Source organism: Homalodisca vitripennis, chromosome 1 (genome assembly GCF_021130785.1).
Source record: "Homalodisca vitripennis isolate AUS2020 chromosome 1, UT_GWSS_2.1, whole genome shotgun sequence".
In the NCBI taxonomy this organism is placed as follows: domain Eukaryota; kingdom Metazoa; phylum Arthropoda; class Insecta; order Hemiptera; family Cicadellidae; genus Homalodisca; species Homalodisca vitripennis.
Window position 1 is genome coordinate 90481184 of NC_060207.1, and position 15528 is coordinate 90496711.

At 32.2% G+C, this 15528-nt stretch overlaps 1 protein-coding gene across 4 annotated transcripts in view; it reads left to right on the forward strand.

Moving 5' to 3' along the window:
• Positions 1–2870: 2870 nt before the first annotated feature.
• The window catches only part of LOC124366506 (ankyrin repeat domain-containing protein 11), a 69758-nt gene continuing 57100 nt past the window's right edge, over positions 2871–15528 (forward strand). Inside the window, exons 1-2 of one of the 4 annotated variants that reach the window (XM_046823096.1) lie at positions 2871–3137; positions 9051–9171. In XM_046823096.1, coding sequence (XP_046679052.1) covers positions 9060–9171 — 112 coding nt within the window. In that variant the 5' untranslated portion in view covers positions 2871–3137; positions 9051–9059. The remainder of the gene's footprint in view (positions 3138–9050; positions 9172–15528) is intronic. The other 3 variants (XM_046823104.1, XM_046823111.1, XM_046823119.1) reach the window with 3 other exon arrangements.

The following is a 15528-nucleotide window of genomic DNA, read 5'->3' on the forward strand; positions in this document are numbered from 1 at the left end:
TTTCCAACAGTTTGGACAAAATTGGTTGGATGATAATTTTCAATAATTCTTTATATTGTTACCTGGGCCATTTTGGACATAGGTGCCATGCATTCCAATTTCAAGATGTTGGGAAAGACTCCTGTCTTGAGTGACCTGTTTTAGTGCGGATTTCGGCAATCATGTATTACAAGGCTTCAGCATGTTAGGTGGAATGATGTATGGACAGGTACTTTTAGAGCCATCGTGTTTCGCCAATACCCCAATCACATAGCCCATAGTGAAGGACAAATCAAAGAGTCTAATCTCACTTCCAACTTGGAGTCCCACGGGATTTACTTCAGGTGGGGGAGAAAACACTGATGAAAAGAACTCAGAAATTTGAGAGGGATGAGATGAGGGAATTACATCTAAGAAAAACGAGGTAGGAGTTATAGTAATTTTTCCTGCATTATTCACATAACTCCAGAATATTCTAGGGTATACGTTGATAACATTCAGCACATTCTGTACATCTGCACTGTGACATTGTTTAGACAATGCACGGCAATCCTCTCTTACTCTATAGAATTGTTGATATTTTATACGATATAGTGTTAGTTTGTATTCCCTATGGATTATCGTTTTTAATATAACTTACTTTTTAAATTATTACTTACATTCACTCGTAAACCAGTTGGGAAACGCCGATGAATTGCTACTTTAAAAGGAGTGTGGCAGAGTGTTACAGACAGCGACTCCTTACAAAAGTAATCTTATGCAAAAGAATCTGATGGAAAAAGATCGACACGTTGAAGTTTAAGCAAGATCATATCGATTAACCGTTCATATTATGTCAAACATTTCTCTGTTTTCAGTGAATGCATTCACTTTCACTTATTCACTTTCAACGACTTAATGTCTCTCAAGACTTTCGAGCTTGTGAAACATATAGATCTCAAAGTTACAGCACTGTCAAATTTAAATATGAGAGATGGTAACACAGAATGTGAAAAGATCGTTGAAGATGGAAAAGAACTGAATATATCTCAATTACTGCGTTAGCCTCAGTGGAAACCCAATTTAGAGTCATTATAAAAAGGTAATGCTGATATCTTTTGGAGGTGGAATACACAGAGCTCCAAAAATTGCATGAGTCGTTAGGTATGAAATTCTCAATTTGATAAACATACTCCTGACAAATTCTTAAAGCAAGCTTACCATCTTGTTTGAGAAATCAATGTAGTACATAGCCCATGTGTCGAGGAGTTGTCTTTAAACGCTTTTGTTATTTCTCTATTTGGATTTCTAAGTAAACAAGGTCCTTTGAGAACCGTTGTATAATGGGGACCATCCATCGTACTTCAGTGGACTATTTTGTACAATAATCTCCAAACATAGGAACAACCAAGTTGAAATTCTGAGGCATTCCTGATATGAATTACTTGAACGAGGGAGTTAATTGCAGCCGTCTTTAATACACCGGTTATCGATAGAGTAGCATCATCGGCAGAGTGATTATCGTCGTCAAACTTTTGAATATTGAAGTCACCATAAACAGTTAAATATGAGCTAAATATAGTAACTTTGATGGTCGTCCATCTTTCCACAAGCTTCGGACTGGGACATGAATTGAAGGAATAGGACAATTTGGGAATTTGCAAGGGGGGGGAGTACAGAATACTCTTTGAGACTGTAACATCTTTGATTTACAAAAATTAATATTAATTCACTGTACAATTTTGCTGGCTTATTTTTTATTCAAATGTTGATAGGTATCTTTATAAAACGATTTGTCCTAAACATTTTGGCTTTTTCAATTAGTGTAATCTAAGTCTTTTTGCACAAATGGTTTTAATTTATATCTGTCGTTTCTATTTTGAGACTCCAGTTTATATAGTTTAATGTAATTACATAATATATGTACAAATTGGGATTTGTTGATGCCTGATATTTAAACAGTTCTGTATGATATCTGCGGGTGTAGTCTAATCATGAGTGCCCAAGGTCTTCTGCTGCCAGAATACCACTCACTTATTTTTATTTCACTTAAATATTTCTTTTACAATACTGCTGTTAAATACTTTATACACACATTGCCTTTACGGTAAGGGTGTAAGCATAGTTCAGGATCGTTTCATAATGGGGAATAGAGACAAATTTAAGATTTATATTATATATTATTTATAATTTGATGAGAATTGGTACTATTTTGATAGACACTAGGACGCCTCGCTGAAAATCTTTAGGATAGTAGATAGGTTTCTGTATGAGTTCTAAGACCGTGAAGTAAGTTTCCCAGAAATGTATAATTAGAAATATCAGCTGTTAATTCGGTTTCATAATGAAGTACGGCACAAAACACAGTAAAAATAATTTATTTATGTTAATCATATTATTTTTGAGCGAAGCCAATTTGTGGAGTTAATGTTTAAACTCTGTTTGTCATTAGATTAATTCAATTTTTGGACACAATCTCAGCAATCAACGAAATGTAATAAACGGCGACAATACTTGTCAGCTGGAACTTTTCACTCTCAGTTTTTATTAATAATTTAGTCTTTGATTTATAAAAAATTATTATTAACATAAATAAATATTCTTAAGATAATAATGTATAGATGAGCATTTAATTATTAATTATTAGTATAGTATTGTAGTATTGTAGAGATGAGTCATTAACTAATTATAGTGTTTAATTTATGAACACTCCAATAATTAAGAAATTTTATTTTTGTTTTTGTTTTGTCATTGGAGTGTTTGTTCATAAATTAAACATTTTTGATTCCAATAAGAAGAAGCTGGTAGAGTGTAATTATAGTGTTATTTTCGTTGACCATGAGAATTCTAGTTTTGTGTTGGTTACTCTTTGGTGTTTAATGGTTGAATTTGTTGTAAAGCAATAAAATTGCGCGGAGTTTGTTCTGTTATTGCTTGGAGGTTATAAGTGTCTAGGTTATGTGTAAACAAAATTTATACGTGTAGAGTCATTTTTGTTAAACTATTATATATTAACTTGTTATTTAATTATTACTTAAATACAGTTCATAGAGGAACTTAATTCTGATTTATTGCACAAATGCATTTGTTTATATGTATAATCTAAACCTTTACAGAATATTTTTACGTTACTATAACGTAGCCTACATATCATTTATACTAAATTGAGGAATTTGAAGGTTTGTTATAATCTGTTATCTGTTTAGATGCTATTATCTATTTAGCTTAAATTAATAATTTTTAACTATGTCAGATGCTGATAAGATAGCCTAAGTTAGTGGCCTGAGCTTATATTAGCTCTTGTATACTAACTTAAACAAGTCACTTGTTATCCTATTACGTTTTTAAACTGTTTGTATACATTTTCCAATTATTTACCCTAATTTTTATGTAACATGCCTTTTCTTGTAATGTACCTTTAGATTTTATGTCAAAATCCTACATATATTATACCCAAGTACTACAGTTTTTTTTTGTTATCTTCTGCAATGTACATTTCAGCTTCTATAAATGTTCTTCAGTTACAAGAAAAAACTTTAAAGAATCATGGGGTACGGTCCAATAAGCGGACCCGGTTTTTTTTATATCGAAGAATATAATCATCGATACCTAATATTCGCATATCGAATCATAGACTATCAATCGATATAAAAGTAATAACAATCATATGTTTAAATTAAAATGTGAATTTAATGATAACAAATAATAAATGAACATAACCAAAATCAGGGAAAACTCATAACTTTAACTAAATGAAACAGAACGAAAACGTTTTTACTAAAGTTGTGTCCACCATTACCTTCTTTTTTTGCATCTGAAGACGACTATGTTAGCTCCTCTGACAGTTACATTTGTTACCTTTCCACAAATATCACATAATGGATTCTTAGGTACCAACCCAATATCCTGAAGCCATAAAAAACATATTTTATCGTCTTTTAAAGCAATTTCGTGAAGCTTCCTAAGATTGACGGCCATTTTTAATACACAATGTTACGTGAAATTTAAAATATTACCTTAATTGTATTATTTGAAAGTGTTTTACAGCTGTTCATATAGATTATTTAAGTTGTTAAAAATAATTCATCAGTATCGATTGATTATATCGATGGTTATGATTAAGTAATATCGTTTGCCAATTTCGATATAAAAAACCGGGTCCGCTTATTGGACCCTACCCGAATCATGTTAGCCTAATATCAAATGCAGGCTCTAAGAATTTTTGCACCCTAGGAAAATATTTTGCTCCTTTATTAAAATGCCTTTTCTCATTTGCCAGCAGGACCTGTTTGGTATAGCACTTCAGAAAAAAGTTTTCAGTAATAATCGTTGGTAATTGTGAAAGTAACAGCCGGAGTGGCAAAATATATGTTTCGTGTTAATAATTTATTGGAATCGTCCTACTGAACAAAACAATATATAACTTAAGGTTTCACAGGGTGGAAATGATAAATAACGAAGTTGTAGAACATAAAAAATGGAACGAGTGGAGCACTATTTCCATGTTGTACATCTGCGTCAGGTGTCATATTGACCTATTGTGACCGTGATTCAACCTCGTGATTGAAATTGAAATATTGACGTCATCAAATGCACCACCATCTTTGGAAACGTCAATGAAAATTAATACAGAAATGAGCAGAATTTTAATCCAAATGAATGATTTTTTTCTTAATTTCGTGCTACAAATTAATTAGTTGTTATTGGGTTGAGACGAGTGCCTCCGGTCATCAGCGCAGGCTGCGGCAGCGATGCTGCTCCACACGGATGTCAACGAAAGAAAAACATCCCTTTGATCCATGATTGACAGGCACTCCCTCGATCCGAACTACAGTACACGATATCTTGTGAAGCACTAGACCAGAGCACTGGTCGCAGATAAAAATGAAGTACACAGATGACACACAGCATACAAACAGAACATTAAAATATTTAAAACTTAACTTTTTATGAGTAGACCTCCTAAAACCATGTTATTTGTCATCAACAAGTAATTAAAAAGACAGCTGTATTTTTTACATCTGTAACTTTGGCTAAAGTTTCTTTTTACTCTGTCAAGTCTCAATTATTTCTTAACAAACATTAAACGTTACAATGCCTTACATTGTAAATTGCTGTGGTAACCATCTTACTTCGCAGCTGTGTCTTTTACATTGCATATTACAAAACGGATTCCAAAACAGCTCGTCTTGGTTTGGTTCATTGGTAAAATTTAATAAGCGGCATACATTCACTGGTTGTTTTTATCAAGTGTTTACATGGTTTTTATCTTTATGTTAACAGATAATTGTTATTGTTAAGCCGTAGAATAACCATGAGTTAGCTAATTGTTTTGGAGAATTTGGAAATTACAATATATATGAGGAAATTATGTGAGATGTGTGTGAAAACTGATGAGATTTGTTTCTAGTGGCTTCAATTTGTGTGTTTGGCTTCTGGTAACTTATGTGGAGAATGCTTTTCTCCATTTCACATAAGCTGTCGTTCACTACTATCCGTTAAGTTTTTCTGATGTGTAGGTCTTGGGTAAAGTTGGTTTTGTAATTTATCATGTTATTTTACGTTTATTTTATTAAATATAACTACTCTAATTGTATATTGTTCTTGTGATTAATGTATTATAATTATTATTGTGTTGGACACCATATTGAATGGTTCAATAATAACGATAACAATAGAATAATGAATGTGTGCCGCATATTAAAGTCTCCCCCAGTTTCGTCGGTCCTCTATTCGGTTTTGGTTCACTCGTGATACTTCGGCTGTCAAGTTTTCATTCGTTTTTATATCCTTAGTGATCAACAACAGATTTTAATATAGGTTAGTTGAAAGCTAATGAATTTATCATCCAAAAACCACTTACCTATAATAATGGAGCACTCAACATAAAATTTCTGTTATAGCCTATAACTTATTTTTATAACAAAAAAATATAAGAGATGTTTAATTTTTCCTGAAATTCTCAAATCTGTATTTTGTATTTTGTGTAGTAGAATACAAAACAAAAGAAAGTTCAGTTTTGGTCCTGAGAGAATTTACGCTTATGTCCAGGATTTTAACAAGGAACTTAATGAATAAGATATATTGTAAACTTTGGTAACAGTAGACTACTATAACGTACTTTCATATAGAGTAAAAGGTACACTTATACAACTAATATACATTTATCATATGAATGGTTCAAGAGTACCGTGTTATCACTCATAACTTAATTGGAGCCATCTCTTAGATTAATTGAAAGATAAAGTGACACCTGCAAGGTTGTAACCAGAACATCTCAATAATGGATGCCCTTTGTGAGAGTCTCACAAGCTACAAAAACTTCCTGTGAGATGCTCTATGCTCTCTCTCTAGTTTCTTTACAGTGTGGTACAGGCTCCCACACAGGACTCGCATATTTTAGTATTTGCTAGATTGGCAGATTAGGGGGCAATATAGTGTGCTGAGCTTGTCTAGACTTATTTTATCTCGAATGGAGTGCATGAGCAATCCTAGGAGTATATGTGTCCCTATTTAGGTGTTATCATATAGAGATTACTTATAAAATTTACATGAAGACTATTAGTAGAGTAGCTGTTAAGTATGGCCGTTCATCCTATATCAAATGACATCATGATAGGAGTAATCAGCAATATTGAAGGATGGATTGTTCTTTAGACATCAATTATAAATACACTTATACAATCTCAAAATATTACTACTGTCCTTTCAAGTGCAAAGGATTAAGATATTGTGTTCTAATTTATCAAAGGCCTTAGTGAAATCAATAAAGACAACATAACACAACTATAGTAGGAAGGGTTTATGCAATGTAAATATTCGTGATTGACCAGTAATTTTTAATCATGTCGACTTTTTATTGCCACATTTGAGTATGGAAGGAGATTTTCTTTGGTAGATTGAAACATTAAAGAGGAACAAAAGCAGATGGGGCAGGTTTTGTCTATAGTGGTAAAAGTAAGTGGGTGGCATACTGTCAGCGTCCCCTATTCCATTAGTAGTATTGAATTTGCTCAATGTCTCCATCACTTCAGTAGATGTGAAACTAATAGAAGATAGAGTGGAGAAGATATCGAAGATATGGGTGGGTGCAAACCTATTCGCCTTGGTAAACGCAAAATAAAAGTCAGGAAAGGGTCATGTCATTTCAAGCAAGTCCGTTAAGATGAGCCCATTGCACGTAGGAGCTAGTGGGTAGCCTCTATTTCATTAAGTTGATAAAACTCCATAAGTTCTGGACGATCATTTTAAACAAATCAACTGAAAATAATGCACCTCATAATAGGCAATCATTTGTTCCTTAGTATTATCTCGTCATTGAAACGGTCACTCATCTCAGATAGGTTTGTTTTAAGTAGAAATATATTTTTGTTTTTAACACAGTTGGAAAAAGATTTTGTTTGTTTTGAAAGCCACCTAACCTCCACATATACATGTAATCACTTACTACTTCCTCTTACCCAAATCAAATATATGTGAATACAATTTTTAATGTTTGTTTTTACGTTACTGGCTATTTATGAAAGAAAACACTTTACACTTTATCATTCAATATTATGTTATAGTTATTCCATGTTACAAGCGATTTTTTCATGCATATAGACAGATAGAAGCCACTTCTTTCCCACCCCTATACACTTGTCACTATACCTGCTGGTCATGTGTCATATCAGGCCAAATTATTTTCTTTGAGGCAAAAACCATGGGTTTGTCCAGTAACCGTAGGTAGAATATCATGTTTTTATTGATATAATTTATTCTCTTTATCTTTTTTACTTAGATATTTCTTTCATTTCCTATGTATCTTACATTTCTTATTTCTTTATTTTTATTGCATGAAGTATTTCCTGTGTGTGAAGTCAATCCACATCCAAGATCATCCTATACATGGTATTACTGATATGAAATGGAAAACTATTTTGGTTTATATCATTCTGACTATAGTCTTTTTTATTGGAAAAAATACTATTATAAATAACCGATTACACTTGCGCTTTTTGTTGATTTTCCTGATTCTACATTCAAGTAATGGTTACGAAGCAAAGTGGAGTAATAGAAGTTTGCTCTCATCATTGTAATAAGAAAATTATTATTATCATTGTTGTTTGTAAAAATGTTAATGTAAGAATGGACACATCCAAAGTTGCATAATATGTGTAGATCCAGATGACAAGACGTATGAGTAATTGTAGGCTAGTGGATTATGCTCTGGGTGATTAATATCAAGTTTTTTACCCCAGCAAAATGCAGTGATGCACGGAGTTTGGGATTCTCTTGACAAAATCTCTCTTAAGGACTACACATTAAACCCCATACAAGCCAAGGACCAAAACCTTATGGAATAAATGATCACCTGGGCTCTTTTGACCCTGCTGGGAGTATTCTCCTCTTTTTAGAAGTCATTCAGACATTCTTATTCATGTTTCGGATAAAGGAATACTTGGAATCAGTTCACCATGTGTTCCCACTTTTAAGGATCACCTCCACATTGAATTTGACCTAAACCTCTTTCATAGTGAAGGCATTCTTTCTTCTAGCCTCACCAAAGCACCCACATACAAAGAAAGTATGAGGAACGTACTTATCATAAAAATACTGTAATGACTTAACTTTCCACATACAATGAACGTACTTCCTAAAATACCCATGCCTTGTCTGCAACTGCTACAGATAACAGTCAACCTTCCCAGGACTAAGATCCATCCATCTGTTAGATCTCTGATTAGACAAGCTATCCAATGATCACCGAGACTATCCTCCCACCCCCCCTGCAAAACTCGCAGAATCTCAGGTAATGGAGGCCCAGGAAATTTAGTGAGGTGACCATTAGTTTGCGAGAAACAGTAATTTATGCTATTCATGTAGTTGGTACAATTAGCTCTACCTCTTATAACCACCAAATGTTTTTTTTCATGTTTCAGATTATAAAACATAATATGGGATCCGGGTACATGTCTACTCAGTTATCCATCATGGACAGAACAGTTTTGGTCTATTGCAAGATGATAAATTGCTTATTTGTCGATGTAAATGTCTGAAAGTCATTAGTGAGTTATCCACCAGGGACTAACAAAAATTTGTATATGTTCCAGGATGATAAAATGCCATCCGGGGTGGAGAGATCCGGTGGGCGGGTGACAATCAGTGGGTCGGTGCCAGTGTCTGAGAGACAACAGCTGGCACTGTTAAAGCAGTTAACATCCCCAAAATCAGGTTTGAGAAAAAGTTTTATTTCCAGTATTTTAAAACCAGTGCACCTATTAGATTTAAAAAAATGTTTTTAGAATATTAAAGTAGTTGTGTCCTATTGTTTAACACGTATGTATATTACAAGCTGTATTTCATTATTAATATATACTTTTTTCTTATTTTTCATATTGGTTCGTTTGTAAATCTGAATACAAAAAAAGATGGTTACTTGCCAATAGGCTTTACTTTCTAACTCATATATTAATGTTGATTTTGTATAGCCAATCTTATTTTGGAACTACAATGTAGAGATGGAGAACTTAAAATACATATACTGGGAACCAATGTAAGAATTCTATGAATAAAGGAGATGCAGGCCTCTTTATAATAATTTAAAACATTATATAAGTAATTCTTTTTGGCATTTCAAAATGTTTTTGTAATAATCAACTGAGTATAACTAATACACCAGTTAAATGCGAGAAATATTAGCCATGCATGGTAGATAGTTTTAAATTTTTAATATGGAGTTGGCAAATAAAGGAAAGCTTAACCTTGAAGCTAGTAGCAAAACATGTATTTTTATAAATATTACTATCCCAATGATTCTAGGAAAAGTTGACAATGATACTATACGTCTCTTGGAAATGTGGCAAATATCTGTGCGAGTCCTTTAGTTACAGTTCTTTATTTTGAAAATCAAATGTTCTTGTATTCTATACTTTGATAGAATATATATCAATACATATACTAAAAGGATTAACCTTCATGATAATATGTGGAGTCTATAGACTAGCCTTTCAAATGTAACAGCAACTTCGTCAGCTAGAGAATCATGGTTAATGTAGGTTTTTTTGTCACTGGTAAAGTTTTTATCCTCTTGAAGATATATTGCAGGGTCTATAAACTAGTCTTTCCAACTGTCAGCTAATGAAACGTAATTACTGTTGGTTGTGTCAAGTCACTAGTCAATTTGTGGTTTTATTCTATTTAAGATATATTGTAGGGTCTACAGATTAACCTTTTGAATGTAACTACGAGGTGTGTTCAGAAAGTAAGTACCGTAAAAAAAAAAACTCAAGTAAAATAATTTTTTCAACACAATTTTATTTTTACATGAAAGCCCAAACCTTAAACTATTTTGTAACATAGTTTCCACCGGTGTTCAAACACTTGTCATAGCGTGTGATCAATTTGTCTATACCCTCTTCATAGAAGGTTGCCGTTAATGAATGTAGCCATGATTCCTCGGCAGTTTTCACTTCATTGTCGGTTTCAACGCATTGGCCGCCTAGCACAGGAACAAGTGGTAGTCGGACGAAGATCGAACTGCTCCCAACGAAAATGTCAAACCAATGTTTGAGTGTCACCAGCGGTATGGGCCCGTACATTGTCATGGAGCAACACAATTCCGTTACTGAGCATTCCTCTCCGTTTGTTTTGAATTGCCAAACATAGTTTTCTTATGGATTTGCAACACCTAGCCACATTAATGGTTCCATCTCTTGGGAGAAAATCAACCAGCAAAACACATTTCTGATCCCAAAATACAGTGCACATAATTTTTTGTGCAGACATTGTTGTCTTGAATTTTTGTTTCCTCGGGGATTGCGTGTGTCACCACTCCATTAACTGCTGTTTGGATTCCGGTTTGACATGACGGATCCAAGTTTCATCACCTGTCACAATTATGTTTAAAATCTGCTCACTGTTACCACTGTACCGTGTGAGAAAAGTCAAAGCACTTCTGAGTCTCTTGGTTTTGTGCACATCAGTGAACATTTTTGGAACCCATCAGGAACACAGCTTGCGATAACCTAAGCGGTCCGTAACAATTTCGTACAAAAGAGTGCATGAAATGTTTTGGAAATCGTCAGATAGCATTGTCAAAGTCAAACATCTGTTCTCTTGGATTTTTTCGTGAACTGCCCTTACCAGATCATCAGTGATGAGAGAAGACCGACCGCTCTGATTCTTATCACGAATGTTTGTTCGACCGCCATTGAACATTTTAACCCACTTTCTCTCCATTCCTTCACTTATCACGTCTTCCCAGTAAATATCTCGAAGGTAATGATAAATTTCAGCCAGTTTCACGTTCCTTGTGTTAAAAAAATCTTATTAAAGAATGAATCTCACAATCGGCGAGATCACTAATTGTCTTAAACATTTATATGTTGAGAGAAGACTAAAAACACAACATAGAATAACTAAAATGGTGTGAATCAATAGCCAGTGAACAAGGACGACTAGTGCGCATGCGCGGAACACCGATTGCAGCGCTACGGCGGCAGTAGAATGTAACGATACTTACTTTCTGAACACGCCTCGTATTTAGTATTTGGCTTTTTCTGTCACATGTGTTTTAAACACAAGGAAGACAAAGTACCCGCCAAAAGACTTACTCGTACATATTTTTTAAACATTTGTATAAATGTCAATAGTTTAATTTAATTTAAATAAAGTTTAATTATAAATAAGTAATGTGTGATATAAATAGCTAAATACAAAATAGCTATCCACAAAAAAGAGCTCTTTGTTGTAGGTGGAATCCTGGCGGAGCAAATACTATTTGTGAATCAGTCTTTATTAAAATTAAGTCAGGCTATTGTCATTTATAAACATTTCCAAAAATATAAATATAATATACTAACTGGCCTGGCCATGCTTAGGTGTGACTTGGTTCTTATATGATTATTATAACCAATTGTGTAGCTGATATGCTGTTTTTCTCGTCTCATTCTCTAAATTGAATTTACCTTTTTGTCATAATCAAGAAAATCTGTCAAAAAGTGTATATTTATAGCCATTGTAATTTACTCTGGTCTTTGCATTTTTTGTTCCATCATTGAATTTACCTGCTTTTCCAATCAAGAAAAAAATATATATATATATATATATATATATATATATATATATACACAGGAAAGGGAAGCCTACTTCTATCAAAAGACAACTATAATGGGTTTTATAACATACTTTAATCCTCCACCAACCATTCAACGGATATCCTTTTATTTTCATTCCATAAACGCCAATCAACAAATATCTGTAGAATTAGCCTGTGGGCCCGCTTAATCTCATTTATTATAATACGTAAACAATCAAGTATCAACATAATTCATACCATTGGAAAGGTAAAAAGTTCTCAAACACAGCACTGGTATTTTTATTGTTCTGACAGTGGAGTAATTTTAGAATGATGTTTCTGTCTTTGTCTTTACAAAAAAATTAGTTTCACCCACTTTTTTGTTTTTGGTGTTTTATAAGAAAATATTATATTTCTTGTATATAAAACTATACTAAATTTATGGCCTTTAGGTTATTATAAAATGTTACAAAACCCCAAAGCATTGTTAGAATAAAATTATACATAATATAGTTAGGTTTACAGTTTATAAACATTTTTACAAATTGTTTTTTTGATCATGAAACCCATACTAATTGTACTACTTTTAGTTTTTGTGCTAAAACTAATTTATTTACCCAATGACTCCTACAAAGCTATAAATTTTCTGAAACTAGACTAATTTGTGACCTTTAGGCTATCCTGGAGTTTGAAATTGATATAAATTGACAATATTATCCAGGCACACCCCTACCCATTTTTACATGAAAAAACTCACCCAAAAAAAATTCAAATGAAAATATTTACCCCTAGTAACTTAGTATTATTGTATTATACTATCCATTGTGAATAAAATGATACCAAATACAGTTAGGTTTTTAGTAAAAAAACTATTTTTTACAGATTTTAGAAAGAAAGTTTACAAAACTGGGGAAGACGGCTTGGCATTTAGGAAAATACTAAGCGTAGCTAAAGGGTTAAGTATATAATAAAAGTTAGATAGTAACAAACTTTTTCTTTTATATCAACATTACAGTACTTACCTAGCACTGTGTACTTAAAATTTGCTAAAATGTACAGTTAAAAGTATATTTTTATTACAATTTAAAATTTTTTATCTGGATGTTTTCTTACTTAATACTTTCAAAACTATAAATGTAAAGAAATTGAAAGTTGTGGTTTAATTAATTAAACATAGGGTTGTACTGTCATAAACTTATGCTTACATAGATCAGTTGATTTTATTTAACAGGCTCTAGAAGTGAATTCAACCCTTTATCTATTAAATAACCTTATTGTTGAAATTAAAACATTGATGTTTATTAATCAGGATAAAAGCTATCATGTCTTTTAAGTTGGGCCAAACAAAGCATACCTACAAAATTTCATTGAAATCGGTTCAGCAGTTTTGTAGAATAGCATAAATCACATCACAACATGAGATTTATATATAAATAATTAAGTAATCTCTTTAAAGAAAATGTGGTTTTGGTGAGAAAGATGGTTTCTTAGATTAAAACCACCAGTATATTTAGTGCAAATTTTGTTTAGTTTACTCACATTTTGAAATAGTAGTGTCGCTGCAGGAATGGGTACTGTAGGTAGGGAAATAGGGAATGATGGTTCATATTGTTGTATTGAAAATTGTCATTTAAACAATGTTTATCACAATTGATATTTGTCTTTATATAAAAAATAAATAAATTTTACCTTCTAAAAAATTATTATCAGATAATTTTCCGGTTATAGTAAAATTTTGATGGATATACATATCAAGCCAATTTTATTGGACTTTACAGTTAAAAAAACCAATGTTTAAATATTAAAATATTAAACATAAAAATCTTATGTACATTGGAAACTGTCTTGAATTGTTGAAGGTTACAATGTTTGTATAATACTCTTACTTTGTAAATTGGAATAAGTGTATTGAGAATTTTTAACAGGTTATTTAGGCTGATAGGATACTTCTTGAACAAGGCTTTTTGTTAAATTAATTTTATGATCACAAGATTTTTTTAAGAAAATAAAATGGATATTTGATTGACTGTAAAAAATATGGAAGAAGAAATCAGGAATGAGTGACAAAAAAAAATTGCACTAGTTGTATTTACTCCTCTACTGTGCATGTTAGATCAAGAAACAAGAATCATGTTCAGCATTTGCTTTGTACCCACCTGGCCTTGATAAGACAATTTCTTCAGATTTTCCTAGTGTCAGCATTTTTTTCTGATCAGAACAGTATTGTAAGATTTTTGTTGAACTTGTTTAAATTTACTATATTAAAAATTGTCTTATTGGTTCATTAAGTTTTAACACATAGATATCCATTTTATAATTATTTTATGTCTGAGCTGTAAATATTCAAATAAATTAATATAATTTTGATTCCTTCAAACATCACAATATATGTAAGTATTGATATCTCTGTAAGTACCATTCCAGAAAAATGCTTGAATCAGTTATTTTTAGTTCATAAGTATAAGCTAAACCAGTAATGTCCAATAACATTTGTTATGTTGATGTAACCAAAATGTCTGTATTAAGACAATTTAAATGCTAGTAAATGACAGGTGTTTTAAGATCTTCATGGTTTTTCACATTTTTTGAAATATATTTTATTAGCTTGTTAAGTTATATGGTTTTGCTAAGGTGATACCCAGCAGGAATGGTTAGGTGTTCAAACCCAATAGCCTTATGGTAGAAGTTAACTTTTAATACATTCAGAAAATTGCTATTTTTATATTGGTTAACTTTCAACTATGTACTATTAGAAGTTAAACAAATTTAGTATAAATTAACTAATAAATAATTTACTAGCTAAAATGTGATTTTTTATATATTTTTTGACCTTGGATATGGAGTTAATTGTTTTTAAAACACAAATCCAGGCTAATTCATAAATAATTATGTAATATATAAGTAGAAGAATAGAGTTGTGCAGGAAAATTTGGTTGGAAGCTCTAGTTTTAATGAGGTGTTACAAGCAAGTCTAATGTAAATGTATGAGGTTGAGTTTTCTGTGATGAAGTGGGTCTGGCTGACTCAGGGCATTCCTCCCAGTATGTAACTACACGTCAGTAGGCCACTGGGCAAAGGTGACTACGGACAGCACAATTGGTAATTATTATTTGTAGGTTATCATACTATGTTATTGACAATGGCACCAGTTAAGGAACTGCAGTGTTCGCTCTTGTTAGTATTCAAAATACTTATTAATGAAACCCCACTCTTGTTTGTTTTAATTAAATTCTTTCTACGTTGTAATATCCAGCAAGATACAAAATTTAAATTTACTGGATTTTATGGGAATTTTAATAAGAAGTGCAATCATTCAATTGTAGAGTAATGGGCGTATACTGATGTGTGTAGTTATTGGTTCTAATTTAAACCTAACCAACACTAAATGTTATTAATTAAATTTGTATTGTTACTTTTTAAATATCTGTGTGGTACAGTATAGGGAAAAATATTGTAATAAATCTTCTCATTCAATTATGGCTTGAATATGGCGTGTAGAGTTGGTGAATACT